At 43.1% G+C, this 14,923-nt stretch overlaps 1 protein-coding gene across 1 annotated transcript; it reads left to right on the top strand.

The window, feature by feature from the left end:
• The first annotated feature begins 407 nt into the window (after positions 1–407).
• Positions 408–11,004, top strand: ZFP37 (ZFP37 zinc finger protein). The gene is made up of 4 exons (XM_075560341.1): positions 408–567; positions 5,194–5,320; positions 5,625–5,759; positions 8,054–11,004. Exons 1-4 carry the CDS (start codon positions 478–480, stop codon positions 9,547–9,549), a joined length of 1,848 nt encoding a protein of 615 aa, XP_075416456.1. The 5' UTR covers positions 408–477; the 3' UTR covers positions 9,550–11,004.
• The last annotated feature ends 3,919 nt before the right edge of the window (positions 11,005–14,923 follow it).

The following is a 14,923-nucleotide window of genomic DNA, read 5'->3' as shown; positions in this document are numbered from 1 at the left end:
GCCCCGCGGCATCTCCCCAGCATCTCCCGGGACTCCGGGGCCCCTCGCCCCGCCCCGCCCCACCCCGTCCCGCCCCAGACCCCGCCCCGGACCCCCCTCGCCCCGCCCCCTCCCTCTCCCCCCGCCACGGACCCCCCCTCGCCCCGCCCCCTCCCTCGCCTCCCGCCCCGGACCCCCCATCGCCCTTCCCCGCCCCCCTTCGCCGCGCCCCTCGTCCCGCCCCCTCCCTCGCCCCCCGCCCCGGACCCCCCCTCGCTCTCCCCCGCCCCTCTTCGCCGCGCCCCTCGCCCCGCCCCCGCCCCGCCCCGCCCCGCCCCCTCCCTCGCCCCGGACCGCCCCTCGCCCTCCCCCGCCCCCCTTCGCCGCGCCCCTCGCCCCGCCCCCGCCCCGCCCCGCGGCGGCGCCATTGTCAAGTTGGCCGCGCGGCCCGAGGTCTCCCGGGGGTGCGCCGGCAGTGACCGCGACCTGCTGGCCGCCATGTCGGCCTCGGGCTGCAGCCGGACGCTGACAAAGCCAGCGGCCCCGAAGCTGGGGGGCCCGGGCGAAGCGGCGCGGCGTCCGGCCGCGGTGAGGGCGCCGATGCGGGCGGGCGGGCGGTGGGCGGGCAGCGATGCTGCCCGGTGCGGGGTCGGTCGCTGGTGGGTCGCTGTCGCGCGCGGAAGGCCTGCGGTTGGGAATCGGTGGAGTCCGTGCTGGCCGGCCTGCGACATTTGGCGTTCTCGGGGGCCCGCAAGGGGCGGGCGGGGGTGCGGTTCGGGGAATGCGAGTCTGCAGGGACCCGCCGCGGGGCGGGCACCGCGCCGGGCTCTCGTGCCGACGTCACCGCAGCAGCAGCAGCAGCAGGGCTGCGGGCCTCGGCATTGTCCACGGGGATTTTGCGGTGAGATTGGGGAGGTCTGTGAGCGGCCTGCGATTTGGGGTATTTGGGTTCCTTTTGCCGAGAACCATGATGTCAGCAGTTCGAGACCACTAGCTGCCCCGTGGGCGAAAGAGGAGGCTTTCTGCTCCTGTGCAGCCCGGCAGTCTGGGGAACCCAGGCCGTTCTAGCCTGCCCGGAGGGCAGAGTGGGGGTCCACCGGACGGCAGCGAGGCGTTGGCTGTTGGGGGCCGTAACGGGGAGCTGGCAGTCAGTGACGGTCACGTTTGTGGAAGGAAGTCTGATCAGCAGTGTCTTTCAGAGTCAGCCGTTCATGGGCTACCACAGGTAATGGAGGAGACGCGAAGTCAGTGGGGACAGAGGTGGGTGGAACTTGTAGAGAATACATGTTGAGGGGTCTCTGGGGGCTAGACAGGAGGTACATGGGGGGAAGGGAATTATGCTACTAACGACAAGGGCTGCACTTGGCACCCATCCGGCTTCCCCCAAGAAAGACAGCTTTCAAAACCCCAGGGGGGCAGCTCGAGGTTCCCCTGTGCCCTATGAGATCACCGAGTCAAAATCGACCTGCTGCCAGTGAGCCAGTGACCAAGAGCCTGAGTCCATCCTGAACTGAGAGGAAATGAAGGGATTCCTGGTTGGAGATGTCTGTACCGATCCCTGATTGGAAGTCTGTGGAGGTTACGGATTGATTTCCCCCCGTAGAGATTACTGGTAGGGAATTTGTAGGGTTCAGTGACAGGGGAAAGTTTGTGAGGGTTAGTGATTGAGGGATACTTGCGTGTCAGTGATTGGAAACCAGGGAGACCAAAAAAATCTCTAAGTATTTTTCGGGAGGCAGTGTTTGAACTACTGGGATTATAGCCTCAAAAAGACCCAGAATCAATCAATCTCTCTCTCTCTCTCTCTCTCTCTCTCTCTCTCTCTCTCTCTCTCTCTCTCTCTCTCTCTCTCTCTCTCTCCTTACATTCTAGAACTAGGAAAGAGGCAATTAAAAAAAAAAAAAGATAATCCCAGATCCTGATAAGGCTATGAGGAAAAAGGGTATTTAGGGTAGAGACAGTGGTGGAATTCAAATTTAACAACCAGTTTGCTGCCCTGATGACGGTTTTTAGTATTAAAAAAAGATATTCTGAAAGGTAGCTAATTATTTCATACAGTTAATGCTTAAGAACAATCAAAGAGGTACACAAAATTAGATTATGCCACGAGTTCTAGAATATTAGTGAGAAAATATTAAATGATACCTGACAAAACAATAAAATTGTTATTTAAGATATTCCCCAGAATATTGCTTCTTGACTGGTGTCCTCACATGCAATATTCTTTGCTTTTATTTGAGCATCATCGGCTGTGTGATTTCTCCTTAACCATCTTTCCACGGTAGGAGTAGGGTCCCATTCTTTTAGATGTGGTCCAATTAGACAATAGTCATTGTGTTTGATATATTAGAAACACTTAGGCAACTTCTCTTCTCTGAACATGCTGTGTTTATTTGGAAAAACCCCTTTCCACTTCTTCTGAAATTACAGCAATTGTTCTATTTTTTAGCTCTTTGCACACTTTCAGGAATTGTGCACTTCACTCATGCTATCCGATAGGACTTACTGAAGGATTGATATGAACATGAGGGAGGAGGAGGATCCAGACTGTGGCTAGAAGAGCCTATCAAGTAATTTCACTTCACTACCGTTGGCTTCTGGAAATCTAGATGGGACCAGTATTGCCACAGGAAGTCCTAGTGGTGTAAAAGTATGCTCCATGTGGCTAACCATAGGGCCCCATAAAGAGCTACAGCCTTGGAAACCCACAGGGGCAGTTCTACCCTGTCCTATAGGATGGTTATAAGTCAGAATTGACTTGATAACAGTGAAAACTTATTCCCACGATACCTAAACCTAGCAGTGGTTCACTCACCATGCCTACACTGTTTAGACAAACAACTTGGCTTGGAGATCTGGAATTGTTCTGTGTGTGAGGCAGAAAAAGCCCACATGACGAGGCCATAGTAAAACCATGTGCACTGACTGTACAGCCTTCCTGCCCGTATCAATGTGTCTGTGTAGTCACAGTTCATTGATGGAGGAGTTTAGTGTAGCCTGTGTGACTCCATTAGGGGAGGACTCGTCCTTTGGGCCTTCCTTCTTCACTGTTTCCCTTTACTGACTTTGCTTTGTATCCCTTGTGTAATTAATTATAGCCATGTGCATGATGATATATATTCTGGGTCCTGAATCACCCCTAGTAAGTCAATGAACCAGGAGGTGTTCTTGGTGACCCCCAACACAATTAATAAGAAGTTGATAGATAATACCAATAATGAGAATTAATGGCTATCGATGTGAGGACACTCTAAGTGAATTAGGGGTTTGGAAAGAGAAGGAGGAATGATGGAACGTAATCATTAAACCTGTCTTCAGGCACTGAGGCCCATGGGTCATGTAGGCTGGAGCAGGAAGACAGATAACTCCACCAGAGAACTCTGAAAGGAAGTAGGACCTTTAGGAGATAGAGGTTGTTGTTGTTGTTGACTGCTGTCGAGTAAGCCCCTAACTCATGGTGACCCCATGTGTTACAAATGAAGACTGCTCCTCAGGGTCTTCATGGCTGTGATCTTTGTGGAAGCAGTTCAGCAGGCAGGCCTTTTCTTCCCCAGAACCATGGTGCGGTAGATTCAAACTGCCAACCTTTAGGTTGGTGGTCATTCACAGGTGGCTTGTGTCACCCAAGCCTCTTAGGAGAAAAGTAGACTTCAGAGAAGGCAAGCAAGCGAAGGGTTAGCCTGACGAGATTGAGAGCGTAAGGGAGTTTGCTGACAGTCAGATTTCTATAAAAGTATGTGGGTGTTCTGAGGAGTCTCAGTGTTTGGGTCACAAAGGTCGAACTCAGCATGTTCCATGGATATCAGTGAATGAGACTCGTAGGAATAAGCGATTGGCGTGCCTTTAGAAGCAGATAACTAGGGTCAGCTGTTGCTGCTGTGATTGGGAGGTTTACTTGGGTCAGTCATTTTGGAATTAGCGCTCAGTGATTATGGAGGACCGTATCACTCAGTGATCGGTAGGACAGGGACCAGTGTTGGAGGGCTATTGGGAGTCAGTGATTGAAGTCTGTAGGGTTACAGTTTGGTGACATGCATGCAAGTCATCGGGGACCTGTAGGGCTAGCGCATTATCATTCAATGTTGAACAAATATGCTTGAACATATAATATCTACTATATAAACATTTCAATAGCTGCTCATTCTCCTTTCACATGATGAATGAAAGAGCTTCAGCATGCCTTACATTCTCCTATCCCTGTCCCTTCCCGATTATAAACTAACACGCAAACCCCACACTCACTGCCATCGCGTCAATGCTGACTCATAATGACCCTACAGGACAGGATAGACCTGCCCCATGTGAGTTTCCAAGACTGTAACTCTTTATGGGAGCAGAAAGCCCCATCTTTCTCCCAGTTGTAGTAGGAACTTATAGTTTAATCTTGCTTAGTATTCTTCCATTATATTTCTTGATTTCATATGAGCACATTAAATTAACAGGACATGTAACTGGTGTTATTGCTCTTAGTGCTCTCTTTCATTGTGGTGAAAATACACATCCCAAAGTGTGCACCAACGTGACAACTTCCAGACAAAGCTCCATAGATTACGTTTTCTTTCATCTCAAATTCTCTATTCTGATCCATTTTCTTTCTTCAAAAATCTTCCCTTTTCCCACAAAAACCTTCCCTCATCTCCTTCTTCTCTTTCTTTCCCCCTCCTTGCCATGTCTCTTTCTTTGGGTGATTTCATCCTGATTTCCCTTTCTTTCTTTATAAAATTTGTCTTTCTTTTGCTCACAATACATGAATTATATTTTGACTGGTTATAAAAACCAAAGGTCTCGTCCTTCTATCTCATAAAACCACTTGCCCAAAGCCTTCAAGCATCCACTGTTATAAAAGAGACATCAATATGTATAGATTGTGATAAGAGTTGTACGAGCCCCCAATAAAATGATTTTTTTTTAAAAAGACAATGTAGCAGAAGCACAGAAAAATAGACATCAAAACCTTTTTTTGGTTTTTCTTTCTCTTTGATAAAATAGTGACATTTTAACTTATCTTCATAAATAAACAAATTCATGATAGGGTCATTGATAATATAATATTTGTTTCTAAAAAACAAAACAAAATGGGGTAGATAATAGGCATCCTCTAAGGATTCTTTCAATATTGTATGGTCAAGGTAAGAACAAGTTATTATCTAGTCAATATCTTCCTCTGCATATGGACAACACTAGACTGAACAAGGATGTAATATACAATTACAGGGGATGGTGAGACTCAAAGACGTGACTATGGCCTTTACTCAGAAGGAGTGGGAGCAACTGGATCCTGTTCAGAAGGACCTGTACAAGGATGTGATGCTGGAGAACTACAGCAATCTATCCTCAATGGGTAAGGACAATCCCACTGTCGTTACAAATGTGTCTACTGTGATGCTGTCTCTCTGAAGTCCTTGATAAGTTTGACCTTGATTTTTATGGCTCAAAAACTTTTGAGGCCCTAGTGGACAGTACAAAGGATATTTGGACCTGCACTTCCAACATGGAAGGCAGACTTAGTTGAGGTACAGGGAAATTGTAAAACATTCAAAGTCCCAACTTCTTTCTCCTACAAAGACCCGGGGCTCATGTGCCAGGGCTGGATTTCTGTGGTACTTGCTGCGCTGCATTCAATTTCTGCCATTTCCTATGAGCAGGGTATGAGACTGCCCCATCAGACATAATCTCCAAGTTGGAAAAAGGAGAGGAGCCATGGCTGAGAAAGAAGAAGCGGCCACGGCCAGTCTGTCTGAGTGAAGTAGTGAGACAGAAGCACATAGAAGCCAGTGAAGGTAAGTTCCTCATTTGGTAACTTAGGAATTTTCCAGAGAATGATTAATTTTAAAATTATTTTTAAAGACCTAAGAAAGATCCTTCTTTGATAAGTAGGAAGTAGTAATAGGAAGTTATCAGAGTAACCTGAGGGCAGCATGAGCCAAACTGCAAAGATGCTTTAACATGGGAGATTTTGATATTTTTCTCCTATGAATCTCTCCATAGGAGAGGTTCCTGTGGACGGTTCACTATATAATGATACATTCTTACGGGAGTTTGGTTAAGTCATTGGTACTAGTCAGCTTAAAATAAGATATGCTCCATTAAGAAATCAACTGTAATCACTTACAACAAGAAAGACTGAATTCTTGCCCAAGTGGTTGCCCTATCCCACATCATCTTTATTTGGGGACTTAGGCTGAAGGTGCAGTTTTTGTATGGAACATGCTAGCCTTTTGGCAAGAGAAAAAGAGTGAGTGGATCCACATAATGACTCAAGGTTGCTGGTTGTAAGTCATAGTTCTCTCTGCCCGTCTGCATAGTGTTGATTCGAGTGGAACTCCTGGCCACTCCCAAGTTCAAGAGAACTTACACAAGGAAGAGTACTGAAATCCAAGTGACACCGTCTATCACAATGCTCAGGCTGTAGTAGGAAAAAAAGAAAGTCACAGCTAAGAACTCTAAACTATCCATTCGTGGCCTGATCTGACAAGAACAGGTGTGCTCCATAATAAACTATTGGAAACAAGCTCATGTGTGTACGGCAAGCCCAGATGATGCCAAATTTGCAAAGCTATGGAATGAGAACTTTATCATTTGGTTAAAAAAGAGAGAGAGAGAGAAAGAATTCAGAATATTTATAGGGTTTTTATTTAAAAAAACACAGATTGCCATTACTATACTGTTCACGGTGGTACAGGGGAATATCTTTTCCTGTTTATTTGCTGAGTCATCTATAAGGTATTCAATACTCATCATATTTTCTTCATTCTGGTCTTTTTGGTTGCATGACAAAAATTTACTTGTTATTAATTTATTGCAAAAACATAGAAATACAAAGGGGCTTTGAAAATTCATGGGAAAATGCTTTTTTTTGTTTTCAATTCCATTTTTTCCATGAATTTTTGAAGCCTTCTCATATATATTATAAGCCTAGGGCATATATTTCAGACAGACCTTCCCAAGGATGAGTACCAGGAATTGGGAAATCATTAGAAATTGAGATTATGCAAATGATCTCATTGGGGACATTTTAGCCTTATTATATATCTGCTCTATATACTTAAGTTTAATTATTTCTACTAATGAGCTTCCTTTTTACGCAAAGATATACGACATACCAGAACCATCTTAAAAATATCCCTAGTAGTGCAATAGTGAAGCGCTTCCCTGTTTACCAAGAGTTGGTGACTTTAACCCATTCATGGGCTCTGTAGGAGAATGACCTTGTACTCTGCTTCCAGAAAGATTGTAATCTGGAAAACCTCATGGGCAGTTTGACTCTGTCTCATGGGTTGCAGTAAGGAGACAATTGACTTGACAGCACTTCACCACAGCAAAGCTGTCTTCTAGAACTTTAATTCAATGTATGCATCCAATGGAGACCAGAACCTAAATTTTAGGAGGAAGAATATTAGTGGGCTTCTTGACTGGACTCCAGAAAGCTATGGTAACATAGCTCAGCCTCTGGAAGCCGCTGGGTGACTTGGCAGTTATAAAACCTGGGAACTGAAACTAGATAGAGACTTTTTCTTTAAATTTTTTTTTAGATAGAGATTTTTTTAAAATGTCAACTACAATGGCAGTGCTTCATTCATTCCATACCTATTGCTCCTTGTGTTAATTCATCTTCTAGCCTAAATTGTAATCCATATTTGCAGATAACTAAAACTATTTCTAATCACGGTTGTCCATTTTTCTTTCCCTGTTATAACTACAGCAAGTCCAAGAAGATGGGGGCCATTTTACTTGATACTTCTTTTACTTTGGGAGACTAGGCTTGAATAAAGATTCACCCCTACAACAGGGCATTTCATTAAACATTGCATTCCATTATATTGGGGCCGGAGCTCTGTTAGCATAATGGTTACTCATTGGGCTGCTAACTGCAAGGTCAGCAGTTTGAAACCACCATCCCCTCCTTGGGAGAAAGATGAGGCTTTCTACACCCATAAAGAGTTACAGTCTCGGAAACCCATCGGCAGTGCTATCCTGTCCTGTGGGGTCACTGTGAGTCAGAATCAACTTCATGGCAGTAAGTTTATGTGAGGTAGAAAGATTCGTAAAAATATCTCATTGAATTCCATTTTAGAAGAAGCCCAGCAAGATGATGACCCAGCAGAGAAGCGCCAGGAATCTCAAAATAAACACTCTAGGGAAACTGTATTCAGGAAGAAACTTCTGTCCAGAAAGAAAGGCCTTGAGTGTAGTTCGCTGGAGAAAAAAGTTAATGTGAGTGCAAAACATGTTTCTTCCCCCAAAAAGCGCCCCAAATTTGATTCACCTGGAAAGAGTTTGAAACAGAATGTAGACTTAACTGTACGTGTAAGAAATGGTGTGAAAAAGAAGTCTCCTGCAGCTGAAGAACCCAAGAAATCATCCAGTTGTAGTTTGTCTGATACAAAGAAACACAAACGTCAGACTGGGAAGAAACATGAGAAATTATCCAGTGATAGCTCATCTGATAAATGTGGCAAAACTCAAACTGGCAAGAAACGCAAGAAGTCATCCTGCCATCACGCATCTTCTCCTAAGTGCGACAAGACTCAAGCTACAATGAAAGCCTATGCGTGTGACCAATGTGGGAAGGTTCTCAGCCATAAGCAAGGGCTCATTGATCACCAGAGAACTCATACGGGGGAAAAACCATATGAATGTGACGAATGCGGGCTAGCCTTTAGCCAGAAGTCTCACCTTGTTGTACACCAGAGAGTTCACACTGGAGAAAAACCATATGAATGCAGTCAGTGCGGCAAAGCCCACGGTCACAAACATGCCCTCACTGATCATCTAAGAATCCACACTGGGGAAAAGCCTTATGAATGTACAGAATGTGGGAAAACATTCACACATAGCTCGAACCTCATGCAGCATGCGCGGTCTCATACCGGGGAGAAGCCCTATGAATGTAAGGAATGTGGGAAGTCCTTTCGATACAACTCCTCTCTTACTGAACATGTGAGAACGCACACAGGCGAGATGCCATACGAATGTCATGAGTGTGGAAAGGCCTTTAAGTATAGCTCCTCCCTTACTAAACACATGAGAATTCACACCGGTGAGAAACCCTTCGTTTGTAAGGAATGTGGGAAAGCTTTCAGTAAAAAGTCACACTTAATTATTCATCAAAGAACTCATACCAAGGAGAAGCCCTATGCATGTAACGAATGTGGAAAGACCTTTGGACACAGCTCATCTCTTACGTACCACATGAGAACTCACACGGGGGAAAGTCCCTTTGAGTGCAATCAATGTGGAAAAGCCTTCAAGCAAATTGAAGGCCTTACTCAGCATCAGAGAGTTCACACCGGAGAGAAACCGTACGAGTGCAATGAGTGTGGGAAAGCGTTTAGCCAAAAGGCCCACCTTATCGTACATCAAAGAATGCACACTGGGGAGAAACCTTATCCGTGTGATGAATGTGAAAAGGCTTTCAGTGCGAAAGCACAGCTTGTGATACATCAGAGATCCCACACTGGAGAGAAGCCCTACGAATGCAGCGAATGTGGGAAATCCTTCAAACAAAATGCATCCCTGACCAAACATGTGAAAACGCATTCAAAAGTGAACTCTCAGGAGCAAAGGTAATGCAGGAAAACTTGTAAAACTGAACAGACGCTTTTATTTAAGCTAGGAACAGTTTTAATGTAGCGGATGCTAAAAAGCCTTCAGCAGGAAGTCGCACCTCACTGTAGATGCAGGGATTTGAAGATGATTCTTGCACGGAAGCAGCGGATGGAAATAAGAATTCAAACATGATACCAAATCTCTTATGGAAAACAATGTTTAGAAAAAACTATTACAAATGCTCTTCAGTTGGAAATATAAAGCTTTAAAAAATGTCAATAAATTGAATAATTAGAACGAGAGGAACGAATATCTTGTTGTATATATCGTTGTATATATCTAAAGTTTCTGAGTTGTTTGGATGTTGTGTATATAAGCACTGCAAATTAGAATTAAATTTCAAAACCTGTGTGTCGCCGTGTATAAGGAACTATGACTATTTGTTTAATTGTCCTTCCTTTTTGGTATTAGTACTCAGCTCTTAATGTGGTCATCTGCTTCTGATACAGTAAAAAGCTTAAGAAAGGGTTGTTATTTATGTAAAAATGAAATGTTAATATAAAATTGAAAGAAGGAAAAAAGAGCAGGTGAAAATATATACCTTTGATGCTAGAGGATGTCGAAGATCTGTTAAGTGGAAGAAAGTTTTCAGAACCTAGCATACTTCCATTGTATACAAATGTGAGTGTGTGTGTTTTCCTCGATCTCTCTGAATCTCTGTATTGCTATGTGTGTATGTGTAGGTGTATTAACATATTTCTATGTAAACAGATTGTCTGTGAAAAAATACAGACGAAGCTTAAGTATGATTGTCTTTCTATGATATAGTATTGGAGGTCTGGTATGGAAAGGAGATCTCCTTTTTGTTGTATATGGTTAAAATTGTATTATATGTGTATATAATCACAGTTCAAATACTTTCAATATGCATAAATTAGTAATTAAAAATTTCATGGATGCACAATGTTGTTTGATTAAAAAAATATTTCTAAACCCACTTGTGAATGATGATGAAATTCAGAGGCATCTGTAACTTAGACTAAATTCACAGTCTTTTCTTACCAAATGCAAGCTTTTTAATTAAAATAGTGAATTACAATTATAAGTCAGTATTGCTACTCTTCTGTTTGCTACTTTTCAAGAGACTAAAGACGAATTGTTATTGCAGGTGAATGAAGCTGATTTTCTAAATAATCACTATATTTGATCTCATATTTAGAGCATTCATACACCTGAATTATATACCTGAATCAGAGATTTCAAATGTATTGCCACAAATTCCACCACTCCTTGTTCTTGGTCAATCACAGGCTCTGTTAGTGGATCACTGTGGTTTAAACCCAGAACCGGTCTCAAAATCATTCTCAATCATTCTTCAGAAGACTCTGCAAGTTTGTTTGATTTTTGTACAGATGACCCATCTGTTATTGCATCCATAGGTAATTTTTACTCTTCAGTTATGTATGACAAATAAAGCTGAACTATTAAAAAAAATAGTTTGCTGACTATTGTTTAAAATAATTTGCATTTTTGGTGTAAGTTTACACTAGGTGTACACTAACAAACTAAGTTCCCACTTAACAATGACTACATGAATTGTTAAGTGATTTCGATTAAAATTTTCACCTCGTGTCAATATCTCATCAATTCCATTTTATATTTTTTGTTTCTATTAGCCTGGTTTCCTTGTCCTCTAACTCGTTCATCTTTGCCTTAAAGTAGTTGCTGTTTCATATAGACGACTTTTAAAGGTTTGCAGTACTCACAAGTAATAGTCGTTATTTTATGAGGCAATCTGTTATTGGACTAAAAGGTGACTTCACTATCTGTTCACTATATTAAAATGTCAGTTGCTGCTCTAAGGTAGGAACATAGGGAAATAAATGACTTTGTGATAGAATTGTATTTGGCATGTATGTCACGACATACTCGCCAAATTATCTCATTCTCTTTCCTCAGAACAAACACAAAATAATAGTCAAAATTTACATATTCACTTTGATTTCTGTCCAGTAAATATTTCACCTACTTTCCAATGAAATGCTAGTCTAACGTAATGCTAGCCCCTTAGCACATATGTGATAAATGCCCTCTCTGCAAACATTGCCAGTTCAAGCTCTGGATGGTATCCATAGCTCACCACGTATTTTGTCAGTGTTCAGTGGGTCCAATCTATTTTTGATATGCTCTTGAAATTCAAGTGGCACATATTTGGGCTCTCATGGATTTGTTTTCATTTTCTTCAGCTTACACAGGAGCAATTGATGGCCTGCTCCACAGTCAACTCCCATCCTCATTTTGGCAGCTGCTAATGAGCTTCTCCAGAATCTCTTCCCAAAGATGGAGCGTATTTTCTTTCTCTGTTTTACATCTGGAGATATCCACATGTATAGTCCCTTTTTATGTTGATGAAAAAAGATATTTGAAATGAAGAAGTCGTTTTTGTAGCAATGTTCTATTACAAGATCTCTATCTTCAGTTTTATCATCAAGCCTATAGTTCCCAGCCACCATTTCTTCCTCTTTGTTTCCAACTTTCACATTCCCATCACTAGTAATTCGCAATGCATCTTGATAGTATGTTTGATCTATTTCAGACTGAAGAACTTGGTAGAATTTTTTCATTTCTTCATCACTAGCTTCAGTTGTTGGTACTTAAATTTAAATAGTAGTTGTAGTAACTAATTTCTTTGTATGCATGTAGATATCCTGTCACAGATGTCACAGAATTGTACTTGGGAATAGATATTGAGATGTCTTTTTTGATGATCAATGTGACAATTTCTCTTGAATTTGTCATCTCTGGCATATTAAACCATATGATTATCTGATTCAAAATGGCCAATACCAGTCCATTGCAACTCATTAATACCTAGGATATCAATATTTATGCTATCCTACAATTTAATTACGTTTCAATTTCCCAACATTTAGACTTCCAAGTTTCAGCTGTAATAGAGGTATACAGCTGTGTCTCCTTGTTTGGAGACACGCTCCATCTGCAAATGGAGGTGGCAACAGTTTTACTCCACCATGTCATCATATCTCTACTTTGTCAAAGCAGCTCTTGCTCAGTTACACTTTGAGTGTCTGCCAACCTCAGGGGCACCGTCTCCGACAATATTGTGCTGCTGGCCATGAGCTTTTCAGTGCTTGACAATGTTCTCTTCATTGCTGCACCTCCCGATGTCCACTTATGTGTTAGACCGGGTAGACTAGAGAAACAAATTCATAAACACGCATATGTATATCAGAGAGAGTTTTAAGAAAACATCCCAACCCAGTCCAGTCCAAGGTCATAAGTCTGATATTAGCCCATATGTCCGATACCCATCTTTAAACTCCTCTTCAGACTCATGAATCACGTGCAATGACACCGAATGCAGGACAATCACAAGCCAGTGGGTAGAATGTCTTTGAGTCCAGTGGTGCTGTAGCATCTCAATGTTGGCAGGGGTCTCCACATGGCTCCTCTGGTTCCAGGGCATGGGATCTACCAGCGTGGCGCCATGTGTCTTGTTACTAGAGCGTCTCCAAGGAAGTAAGCGGAGAGAAAAGTGTCTCCTCCTCCAAGATGGAATATCAGGAGTTCCCAGAATTCTCAGGAGAAGGCCATGCCCACACAGAGGCGTCATAGGCTATGATCTGATTGACAGGCTAGACTCCAACCCTTCACTCATAATCCTTAAATTGACAATTATGTAACTACCGCAACTTATGAAATGAATCAGGTAGTCACCACAAACAAATACGCCAAGTTGTGGAATTGTCTGCACTCTTTAACTTCCAGTCCTGTTGCTGATATGTACTGCTGGGTCAGTCCTGTGACCTTATAAACAACAGAATAAAACACTGTCCAGTCGTGCACTATAGTCACAAGTCTTTGAAGTAAATACTTCAAGTCATCTTTGTTTTCAGCAAGCAAGGTTGTATCACCTGCATATTGCAGGTTGTTAATGAGCTTTTCTCTAATCCTAATGCTACATTCTTCATGTAATCAGGCCTCCCAGATTATTTACTGGCATAGAGATTGAATAAATATGGTGAAAGGATACGATCCTGGCACACACACACTTTTCCAGGTTTTAAATTGCACAATAATAGCCCCTTGTTCTGTTCAAACAACCGCTTCTTTGTGTACAGGTCCCTCATGAGTACAGTGCAGTATTCTAGAATTCCCATTCTTTGCATTGTTATACACAATTTGTTCTGCTCCACACCGCTCGGTGCCTTTCTGGAGTCAATGAAACACAAATACTTAAGAAGAAGAAAGAAAGTAGGAGGTCTGTCATTGTCTGATCTCAAAACCTATTACAAAGCCCCAGTAGTTAAAGCCGCCTGGTGCTGGTGCATTGACAGATACATAAACCAGTGTAACAGAATTGAGAACCCAGAGACAAATGTATCTACCTACAGACAACCGATCTTTGACAGAGGGTATAAAACATTAAATGGGAAAGAGACTGTCTCTTCAACAAGGGGTGCAGGAAAAGTTGGATCTCCTCCTGTAGAAGAATAAAAATGGGCCCCTCCCTCAACCCATGTACAAAAACAAGCTGAACATGGATCCCAGACCTACGTAAACCCCAGACTGTAAAGGGCAGCAGTGAGACAATAGGGACAAACTGATACTGCAGGCCATATCAAATGGAAGGAAGGAAACACAGATGACAAGATAGATGACTTGGACCTACTGGAAAGAAGATACTTTTCTGTATCAAAATAGCTCATTATATGAGGGAAAAGAGAATCCATAGGGTGGGGCAAAAAATTGCAAATGACACCCCTGACAAGGTACTAATCTCTAAAATGTATAGAAAACTGCAACAGCTCAAAAGAAAAGAAGATGAATAACTCAATTACCAATTGGGCAAAGGACATGAACAGACAGTTCACCAAAGATGACATCCAAACAGACAACAAGCATACGAAGAAAAGTTCATGATTGACCACTAACCCTCTGGGAGATGCAAATCGGACCAAGGATGAGATATCACCTTACACTGACAATCACAGGTAAGTACATACAAACAAACCAATAAACAGGCAGGCAATAGCAAATGCTGGAGAGGCTGTGGAGAGATTGGCACCCTCCTATACTTCTGGTGGGATTATAAATATGTACAACTGTTGGGTAGTCAGAACAGGGACCAGGTTGTCTACTGGGCATGTTCCAAATTCAGGCTCAGAACCAGGAAGGGGCGGTACACCTAGGTGAGCAGTATACCTGGATTGGCCCCATCTAGGCCAAGTGGGCTTAATTCAGCCAATGGGGTCAACCAGTCCTGTCGACCACGCCTATCAGTGGAGGGCCCTGAAAAGCCAGAAACTTCGAGACCACTGCTTTTTCCCAGCTGCGCCTCTGTGGGTTTCTCTGGCCTCAGGCTTCCACGTGT

The sequence above is a fragment of the Tenrec ecaudatus genome, chromosome 10, assembly GCF_050624435.1.
Source record: "Tenrec ecaudatus isolate mTenEca1 chromosome 10, mTenEca1.hap1, whole genome shotgun sequence".
NCBI classification, from domain to species: Eukaryota; Metazoa; Chordata; class Mammalia; order Afrosoricida; family Tenrecidae; genus Tenrec; species Tenrec ecaudatus.
The sequence above is the reverse complement of the archived record's forward strand: the minus strand, read 5'-3'. Positions and strand labels throughout refer to the sequence as shown.

What these genes read in the sequence shown, in the direction of transcription:
- ZFP37 (XM_075560341.1), top strand. Translation starts at nt 478, where the DNA reads ATGTCGGCCTCGGGCTGCAGCCGGACGCTGACAAAGCCAGCGGCCCCG. An exon ending in CGGCGCGGCGTCCGGCCGCG is followed by an intron (nt 568 to 5,193) that starts GTGAGGGCGCCG and finishes ATACAATTACAG; the next exon opens with GGGATGGTGAGACTCAAAGA. An exon ending in CAGCAATCTATCCTCAATGG is followed by an intron (nt 5,321 to 5,624) that starts GTAAGGACAATC and finishes TCCTATGAGCAG; the next exon opens with GGTATGAGACTGCCCCATCA.